This window comes from Cornus florida, unplaced genomic scaffold, assembly GCF_030987335.1.
Source record: "Cornus florida cultivar Cherokee Brave unplaced genomic scaffold, ASM3098733v1 CherokeeBrave_3.0.0_Hap2_Chr09, whole genome shotgun sequence".
Classification (NCBI taxonomy): Eukaryota; Viridiplantae; Streptophyta; class Magnoliopsida; order Cornales; family Cornaceae; genus Cornus; species Cornus florida.
In genome coordinates, this window is record NW_026775579.1 from 83,650,027 (window position 1) to 83,660,462 (window position 10,436).

The 10,436-nt window shown below is 33.2% G+C and overlaps 1 protein-coding gene across 1 annotated transcript; it reads right to left on the bottom strand.

Moving 5' to 3' along the window:
* Positions 1–5,980: 5,980 nt before the first annotated feature.
* Positions 5,981–9,532, bottom strand: LOC132273008 (guanosine deaminase-like). The gene is made up of 5 exons (XM_059774052.1): positions 9,517–9,532; positions 7,247–7,306; positions 6,777–6,967; positions 6,462–6,566; positions 5,981–6,362 (listed from the first exon to the last, which is right to left on the bottom strand). The coding sequence occupies exons 1-5, from the start codon at positions 9,530–9,532 to the stop codon at positions 6,174–6,176; spliced, it is 561 nt and encodes a 186-aa protein (XP_059630035.1). The 3' UTR covers positions 5,981–6,173.
* Positions 9,533–10,436: the final 904 nt, after the last annotated feature.

A 10,436-nucleotide genomic window follows, 5' to 3' on the forward strand; every position in this document is an offset into this window, starting at 1 on the left:
TTTGGGGTGAGGTTAATTTGTAGTTATAGTATCGATTATGGTGTAACGAATTCAAATGAATATTAATATAAATTGATCGAATCGATTAATTCATAAAAATATATAACAATATCAGACTTTTAAGAAAGAATTACAAACTGATGAATATATTGCGTCGGCCGCTGTCACCAACTTATTATTAATAAAAAGAAAAAATCCGAAGTCTATGATCTACTCTCCATGTGAAGGGGGTATCGACTTTGTCAAATGCCAGCATAAATGAAAGGTACTGCGATTCTTTAGTTTTTCTTTCTCAATCAAAGACTTGACGAAAAAGGTACGTACCCATAGAAATAAAGGACACAATCATTATTATAAGCTACACGAAGCAACCTTGTATTATTGTACTATCATTTGAAATCACTGTACATTCAAATTAATATTTGTTACATTTACTTAATACCGGTAAATTTTTGTCAAATAAGTTGATTCTAGAGTTCAAATTCACTTAAGGTTATTTTAAGAAAATTTTTGGTTTAGTGTATGTGAAACGGGAGAATTGTATTAGGGTATGTACTCTAAAACTTTCCCATACTATAGTTAGATTCTCTCTTAGAAAAAAAAAAAAAGGGGCGACACTCGCTTCTTATATTGTGTTAGAAAAATAAAAACAAATAATTCTAAATATATAATCATAGTGGCGATGCAATGTGCTTCAAATATATTGTATTGTAAATCTCATTATTTAAAATAATAATTGTATTTATTCAATTAGTCTCTCCATCCATAAAAAAAAATATATTTTGAAAACATGAGTCACAGTTTCGACACTCTGCTTGCGCACAGTCAATCTAATCTAATTATACATCCACAACAAGCACAGAAAAGATCAAAACAGCGGCGGTGATTGATTGAAAGAAAAAAACATCCCACAGTATTAGAGAGACTGAAAAGTTGTACACTACCTTTAATTAATTAATTTTGACTAAAATAAACGGTTGTGTCATAAACACAAACATCAAAAAAATATCAACTTCGCATTGCGACGGATGACAATCAAAGAAGTGGTGGTTACAACGTAAAATCTGGGTTACGTTGTGACTTCGGCGCCACTATGTTGAATAAATAATGAATGGTCAACCCTAATTGAGAAACCCTAGATGCCATCAATTTTGACATTGTGACATCTTCTAATTAAGAGGTTTTTTCCAATTCTAACGGCAAGTTGAAATGGCCAACCCACCCTTTAAGGGCAAATAGGTTTTATGCACTTTTTTTTTCTCCTAAAAATATATTCATGGAAATTTGCAAAGGACTTTAATACCCATGGATGAAATCATGTCGTTTTTTAGAATTATTTTTCAATGGTAGGATTAAAATTAATAAAATAACTCATTCGACATAGTGTTGTTAAAAATTATTTTCGAGAAAGAAAATTAAAATGGATTATATTTGTATGAAAAAACCATTAGATGTGTCTATAAGAAAATGATAATACTTTGGAATAAAATTTCAAAATTTTCTTAGATTTCCATTTTCTAAAAATTAAAAAGGAAGTGAAAACCTAAAATGAAAATTATTTTAAAGAAACCTAAATTTTCTTCATTTTATATTAAGGGCTTTTTTTGTCATTACGGAATCAATTATGAAACCAGATACTTTGTGAGGTACCAACATCCAAGTCTTTTCCAACTAAATTTCTTAATTTTTTTTTTTTTTTTTTTTTTCAAAAAAAACCTGAACCAAAATTCATTTAAAAAAAAAAACCTAAATTTAAGTCAAATTTTTTTGTAAGAAGTATTGTGCAAAAAATTTAAAGTGGAGGAAATTTTATGTAATTTGCGCAATAATATCTTAAGAAGCGTCAAACTCAACATCTTAAGAAATGTGAAACTAACGTGCATTTTAGTCCTTAAATCCTACACGTAATAGTTCGTCGATAGTGATGGGGGCATGTTCCAACAATTGAATAGTTCAAGGAGATTTTAGGTCTAATTTTTTTTTTCTATGGTATAATACCAAAAATTGAAGAAAGTTTTATGCAATTTTTTCCAAGATCAACAATAATTTAATCAGAATAAACATATACGGAGTATTTTTAAAATATTTGTGGGGGTAGGTAAAGCCGTAAAGACTCCTTTTACGTTTTGAGAGAAATGATTTTTGAAGTGACAAGAAAAATCGAGTCAAAAGACCAACTCTTTGGCAGCTGTATATATGATGCAGTATTGTGAGCCCTACATTTGTAGGGTTAGGGTAGGGATGTTAATTTTTTTAAATACATCCGTGAGATGCATGGGGTTGAATTTGACAACCCTACCCACAACCCAATTTCCATAACGTGTTTATTTATTTATTTACACAAATCTCCAATAAATTATGGCAAGTCAAAGAATGATTACAAATCAATTACTATACAATATACATAAGATGATAATAATGGTAATTGTCGCTTTAATTACATATTCATTTCAATGTCCTAACAGTCCTACTATAGGACAACTGTATGGAAATGAAAGCATCACATTATTGACTTGAGCTATATGAAAATATGGGGAATGTTTTATCATATACTTAGTTAAGCATGCATGTGACATGCATGCATGGGATATATATATACATATATATGTGTGTCTCTATTTTACATAGGGTGAAGTGCAAAAAACACCCTTATATTATATTTACAGTGCATATTGCACTTCTCATGTGTAAAAAACATCCTTAAATTATTAATTTGGTGTAAATAAGTCCCCCTAGCACATTTAAGTTAGAATTTACCTAAATTGCCCTTTATGGGACATTTTATAAATTATTTTAAAATATATTATTTTGTAAAATTACAAAAAAAGACACAAAAATGAAAGCCATAGCAAAGTGAGGATTTCTCCATTAGCCTACGTGATAGCAGCCTTAGTGTTTTTTTTTTTTTTTTTTTTTTTTTTTTTTTTTTTTTTAATTGGGGCCTCATTCTCTCTCCCTTTTCTTGCTTTCTCTAACCGACGGTGACTGAAGGAAGCTCTGATGACTACAAATATGACGGCCAGAGAATACGATGGCCAGTGAATACTCCGGCAACAGCCATGAGATAGTGAAGAATGGGACTACAGCGCTGAAGATGGTAGGATTTGAATATGGACATGCTGAATGGGGCGAGGAATGCTTGATTGTCTTATCACAACCTGGTATTTGAAGAGTTTGGTAGAGTGAAAAATGGATCTTTGAGGAAGATTTTGTTCCCTGCGAAAATGTATTGGACTTGATCGGCGACGATGTGGGAAAAATGTTAGATTGAAGCCATTGTAACTAGGTGCTCACTGTGGGAATCGAATCGGGATTGGTCAGAGACAATCTGGGTCAGTTCGTTGGCGAGTTGAGTATTGGGTTCGATATCGAGTTTGTTTTGATTCTTACCTTTGAATTCTTATCGTTCAAAGTAATCAGACTCATGGATGGTGAGAAAACAGTCTTTATTTTTTCTCCGACAATCCAATCAATTGTCGGCGCCGGAATTTTGACTTATCTCCAATGAATTTCACCATACGAAGGATTAATAGATGGTGGGATGTTATCGTTCCATGAGTGAGTCATAAACAGGCTTGAGTTGTGTTGGAAGTCTTTTAATGGCGGCGGCGATCTGGTTAGAAGGATTGAGACGTTTCTACTGCGTCCGAAGATTTTCTCGGCGGGGAGATGGTTGTGAGAAGTAATGCGACGCCGTGGAGGAAGGTGTTTGTCGACCCGAGAATGAGGCCAGTAGTGTTGGGTCAATTTCCGGCGACTATGGTCGCCGGACCTTGATGTGCGAGAGGGAGGGCCCTCTAGTTTGCAAAATAGATCCCATCTCCATATGGTGAGCCCACTTTGATCTGGGTCTGACCCAGATTGAAACGGGCCCATCAAGACAAAAAAATATGCACAACTTTTTTGGATATTTTTGGAAGAGTAAAAGTGGTAAAATGAGCATTATAACATAATTTTAGGTCAGATTTTTATTTAAAGAGTATTTTTGCATAGTGTTAAAAGATTAAGGGTATTATTTACACATTTTTTTCAAATAAGAAATAAAAATTTTACCAAAAATATATATTAAGAGTTTTTTTTTACACTTTGCCAATTTTACTATTAGCAAAAGTTATGATTATTAGTATTTATTACGTGGACTTTTGTAACAATAGTAGACAAAGTATAGTTGGTTATGATGTGACATTTTTTTTGTTTTGTCACAATCAAATTATAGATAGTTATTTAAATAAAATTATATATATATATATACATGTGTGTGTGTGCAAGTATATGTATCTTACATTGGACTACAAGAAATGCCAAAAAAAATTAGAGTTTTTCTACGGGAAAAAGACTGTGATTGACCATGCTTTCCGAGAGCAATTGGGGTCGGGACCAGACCATGTTGGAGTTGGATGAATGGTTGAGAGACCCATAGTCAAAACCTAACAAAAGAGAGAAAAAGACAGAGAGAGAGAGAGAGAGAGAGAGAGAGAGAGGGAGGGATGGAAGCTATTGTGGTAAATGAAAGCGGCGCCCGCGATGCCACTCCAAACTCCAAAGTCACATGTAGAGAGTGAGAGAGAGAGAGAGAGGGAGAGCGAAAACGAAGGGAATATTCAATACTAATTGTATTAATTTTATAACGTGAATGCAATAATATATTTTAAACTCATAATACAACAATTAGGTATATGTATTAAATTCTCAATTTAAAATAATTGCTTGATTATATCTTTAATATAAAATATATTGCGAATTTTTTTTAGGTATGTGGGTTAATTTTTTGTAATGAAACTACATTGCTTGATTCTATTATTACATGGTCTTAAACTCTCAAAATGTCAGATTTAAAGGTCCATTAATGATGTTTACATCATAAGAAAATGGCATTGAAGAGTTGTATTATTGTCACTTCTTGGACCTGGCCCCAAAGAGACACTATGTCGGGTTTTGATAAATCAGTGTGAAACAAACCTTCCTTGAGAGTCAATGCAGGATTAAATGATGTTCATGGAGGACTACCGAATTAGCCTCTGTCATAGCTGAATTGATTTATCACAGATGTATTGAACGTCGTCACCAAATTATTTTTCTCATTGCTTTCGTCGTTCTAACACTATCGAATATTTGCTCTCTATTTTGAAGAGAGAGTGCGGAACCTCGTGCACTAGACCGATATATATTTGATTCAAAGAGATTGAATGTAAGATAGCGCGAGAGGTAGGAATTACAAAGGAGTGGTTCCTACCATCCTTCTATCTCGCATTTGAATTCGGAGAATGAGAAGACAATATAAACATGATTATGCCTCAACTCAAGGCAAAAGAGAAGACCATGACTTGAATTACAAGATGTGCTTTGTCAAACTCTGGCTCCAACCTGGTACTTTTTCTTAATTGCCTTACAGGAGACAGCTTGGAATTCTGGCTGATCCAAGGGGGGCTTGGGTGTGCTCAAGCCCACCAAATTTTTTTTTACTAAACCTAATTTTAGCAGTCTAAAGAAAAAAATTATTACTAGTATTAGCTCACCTAAAAAAATATTAGCTCACTCCATTGACAATTTCTGTATCCGCCCTTGCTTAAATGCACCGTCAGTTGAGAAGTGTGCGGGTCTTTTACGATCCACCTGGTGGTCCAATCTCTTAACGGGCGGGTCTTTTACAATCCACCTGGTGGTCCAATCTTCATCCTTGATTGAGTTTGAGTATAGGATAAAACCCTCTCAAGCTGGGGAGGACATATTTCTGTGTGGTTATCCAAAACCATATTTAGTTAAGCAATAACTATTGTAAGAGACGGTTGATAATTATAGGGAATTAACAATCCAAGTATTCATAAGTAGACAATAAATCGATGGATAGAGAAGGTATATTCAATTTAATTTGATCAAATAAGACTAATAGTGCAAGACTGACCATTTTTTAGCAAGTATATAAACAAGACAGAATGTGAGATTAGAAGCCATTGCTGAACAACTGCATTAAAATGAAGCTAATATGATCAACAATGGCGATAGCACCAACCCATCAGAGTAAATACAAAGTGTATCAAGGCAACAGTTTTTATTCTTAATTACTGGGGTTTAAAAAAAAAAAACTACAGTTTTTCACCTTTCTGGTTTTCTTTGTTTTGTTTAGTTTTTGGTAAAATGAGTATAGAGGTTTTCTTCATAAGCAACTGAAGAAATCAATACATTTGGAACTTTCCCTTCGTGTTCTCGAACACCTGTGCAGCAATGATTGCCCCATTCCCATCTGCTCTTTTAATTTCCATATTTGCTTTTTGATAGAAGCCAGTACCCCTTAATGCATCTGCGATGAAATCATCGAACCCAATCGCTATGGCTGCCTCGGCCTTTGCTCCATAAACCAACCTCTGTTCAATATGGACAATAATAATGCAACAAAATTTAAGTCTGACCTCTTTAACATGTTCAATCATAAACTGACAGGATTAAGAATGAAGAAACTCAACCTTAATCCGAGAAAGGTGGATGGCACCGAAGCACATAGGGCAAGGCTCACAAGAGGCATATATTTCACAGTCTGAAAGCTCAATCTGATTCAGCTTTTTAGTCGCCTGTCAAAATATAAATCATGACACAGTAAGAATCCTACATCTTCAACAAGCACAAATGCTAGACTGTAACATTATATTAATGGACACGAATCATCTTCAATATGAGAAAACCTTTACTTCCAACAATGTTGGGTGTCTATGCCTAGTAAAAATCCATGGACATTTGGCACCAAAAACTTATACTCTATAAAAAGACCTATTTTGTCTGACCTCTCTAATTGCTGTCACCTCTGCATGGGCAGTTGGATCTGTATTCTTCGAAACCATGTTGTGACAACTCACAATTACTTCATCGTTACGGACAACTACAGCACCGAAAGGACCTCCATGTCCACATTCAACCCCATTATAGGCTTCTTCAACCGCTTTTGTTAAGAATTCGTGGTCTCTATCCTGTACAACTGGTCAAGCAACCACAAACCCGAAATAATATATAAATAATGATAACCAAAACGACAGCCTCACACTAGCTCCAGTAGCCATAACCAAATCATCAAGGAAAATTTAAGATATTTGTCCAGTTCGCCATTCAAAAAATAACCACCTGCTTATCGGGGTATGATTTATGCATGTGTAAAACATAATTTTATTGCTCCAATTTATAATGTCTGAAGATATCATTCTTGCAAACAAAACATAAAACTTAACATCTGAAAGGCTAATTCACACAAACCCTTTACCTTCTTGTTGCCCGGAAAATGCAGTAGCCACAGAAATATTTCCATCCTTGGTTTCCACCACTGGTAGTATTACAGGCAGAGGACAAGAAATAAGTCATTTAGCAAATATGTTTCCAAAAATTCAACATTGTATGGTGATGAAGCATTTGAATATTTGGTTAAAACAGAACCCGAGTTTCTTGTTGTAATGACAATTAAGGATTTTGATCTTAAGAGATAATTGGTATGCAAACATGATGGCAGCGACTTTGTGCAAAAAAAAAAAAATGCCAAAGGTAAGGCTAGTCTCCATTACCAATGGGCTAGTTGAAAGCAAATTTCTACACAAATAGAATTCATGGTCTAATGCATAAATTGATAGAAGAGACATACTCGATATATAAACTATGTTTGAAGAGAATACCAGAGCGGAAACGATCTTCAACCTTCTCCTATGTATGCAAAACTGGATGATGAACTCCAAGACTATTACGCATATATATAGTGAGGGTTGGAACTGTTTCATTCATATGTGAAGAGATGTGTTGGTTCCATCAACCGACACAACTCTTAATACATAACTATTCATTCTAAGGGTGCAACCTCTCTTATATGAATATATAAATAATATATTTATTTAATTATTGGTAGACTACTATTTTTCTTACATTCTCCCACTTAGTCTAACAATAATTAATTCTAATCACTTCAAGATCAAAATGATCATGAGTTCACTCCATAAATTAATCCATATATTTACAAACAGCACCTCTATAATTCAATTTTGGAGTCCCTTCGTGTCTACTAATATGGGATCAAGGGTGTCATTATTTCATCAATGATATAAGACTCCAACGGTCACTGATACTAACAAACTCAACTCCAACGTCACATATATATTGCATGTACATCTATTTAATACAATATTCATGCCATGCATCGGTCCTACCGTGTCTCAATAAGGACACACCGTGTCTCAAAACTGGACACTTAAGTCACAAATTTTCCATACACATGTGCACTAATATGAAAAATCTAGTAAATGAGGATAATAACTGTGATCACAAAATAAAATTATCTCTACCTGAGCCAAAAACAACCTCTCACTAACTAAGTAAATTAATATTGTTAAAGAAAAATTTGCATGTTTACTATACAACATTAGCGGCAAACCCTTAGTTATGGGATCAACAATCTTTTGTTGGGTATCAATGTGCTCAATCAGACAGTACCTGATTCTGTATTCTGTATTTTACAACAAGGTATTAACGGTCATATTTTTTGACCAACTTGAACTCTTGTTGTTTCTTTAAGACAAAACTATAGCGGAATTATTAACTTGAAGTCCAAAACTGATATTTTATAAAGCATGAAATGTGGCCTTATAACATACAAATAAACTCCGCTTCTATCACTTATCATAATAGTAAAACAATACTTGAAATGGATTTGTGTACTGTCCTGACAACCAGCAAAGTCAGTTTTCACCACTCGTATAAAGATATGGTTCTTAACTATTTGCAAATACCTTATAAATTTGTTTGTCGCATACTATAGATCCAAACCAGGATCACTGTGATATCTGCTTCACTAGCAAATGCTATATTATAGTTAACCATATGCAAAACTTGAGCATACATTAGGTTCCCAAAGGCGTAGAAAATGTTTTTTACCTAATACAACTATAGGTATTTTCTTAGTAATTAGATTACCAAATTTCTCAACTTTTACAATGGGTACAATTCTACCTCTATAGTGTTATATGTAAAATACTTTCAGAATTCTATCAAAGTAGGTTTTTTAATTGTGACAATCCAAAATTTCACGAGATTTATTTAGGTGAAACTTAATGCCAATAAAAAGGCTTCACCAACACCTTCATATCAAATGTTTAAGAAGTTAAATTGTTTAATCTCGTATACAATAATGTCACTGTCATCCACATTTAACACTAAAGATGAATTTTACTCCCACTGACTTTGAGAATAACTAAAGCCGCACATTTACAGTATAATTGATGGGAATATCAACTAAACTTTCCAGAGTTAATTAAATAATACCTCAAAACAATTAACTCTGAATGGGATCATCATAACATATAATAATCTTTCCTTTGGGCCAAAATTATCATATATTAGTCTCCCACTGGTGAAATAACTTTCACCTTTGAAGCTAATTAATCATAGAAAACACAATAACAACTTGTACTCCTTTGGGCGTAGTGAGTCATCAGTTGTGTCTTCTACATTAATTATCTCAATCCGCTTAGTTGGACAAATTCAATAACCCACCTTTGGGCTTGATCATTGCCCGTCTTTACTAAACGTCAACACAATCCTTTAACTTTAACAAAATAATAATTTTGCCACTAGCTACAAATATCATTAAAATTTTCATGAGTGCGCCACTTTGGTGACTAAACACTCTATCAAACTTAATTGTGCTTAGGATTGCAAAATATAATTCAATTTTCCCGAATGAATCAAAATAGCATGTACATATGAGATACTTGCATAATTATATATATGATTTTAATAACAAGTATAATTTCAAAATTTATATACACAAATATAGGACCTTAAATTAATCATTAACTATACCATGTATATCATCAAGTATATAAAATATTTATCTGTGATGATAATTACATAAAAATGGCATACTAAATATGAAAAATAATATTTAAAGAATAAAATAAGATCCAAAAATTTTCAAAATTTATACATGTTATACAATAAAAATTTCACCAATTAAAATATTAAATTAGCAACCCTCATTAATAGAGTAAGTAAGGGTGCATGTAACACATGACTCTGGGTGGAGAGATATGACTATTGGTTTAAATTCAAAAGACACGCATGTTGGTTTAATCCCAAAAGACATGACTATTGATTGCAACTCAAAAGACATGTATATATATAACGAATCAACGTTAGTATCCAAACTAAAACATGTAATGGTACGTTGAAACATATAACCCTTCACAATCAACCTATTAACTGCATGTTGTTGTGTCATGCACACTCCAATTGAGTTTATAGCAAGACAATTGAGTTTATAATAAAACAACTCTAGAATACCACGCATATAACTCTTGGTGTATAGACCACAAAGCCTACATAAAAAGACATATTTGCTAGTTCAAATCCAAAAGACATGAATAGTAATTTGAACTCCAAAAATTATGACTTTTGAGAAAACGGATATTGTT

Bases quoted from the DNA above. Each gene is read 5' to 3' on its own strand.
- LOC132273008 (XM_059774052.1), bottom strand. The intron at 6,968-7,246 runs GTAAAGGGTTTG...TTGCTTGACCAG, and splicing joins ATTTTCCGGGCAACAAGAAG to TTGTACAGGATAGAGACCAC. The intron at 6,567-6,776 runs GTCAGACAAAAT...ATATTTTGACAG, and splicing joins AGGTGACAGCAATTAGAGAG to GCGACTAAAAAGCTGAATCA.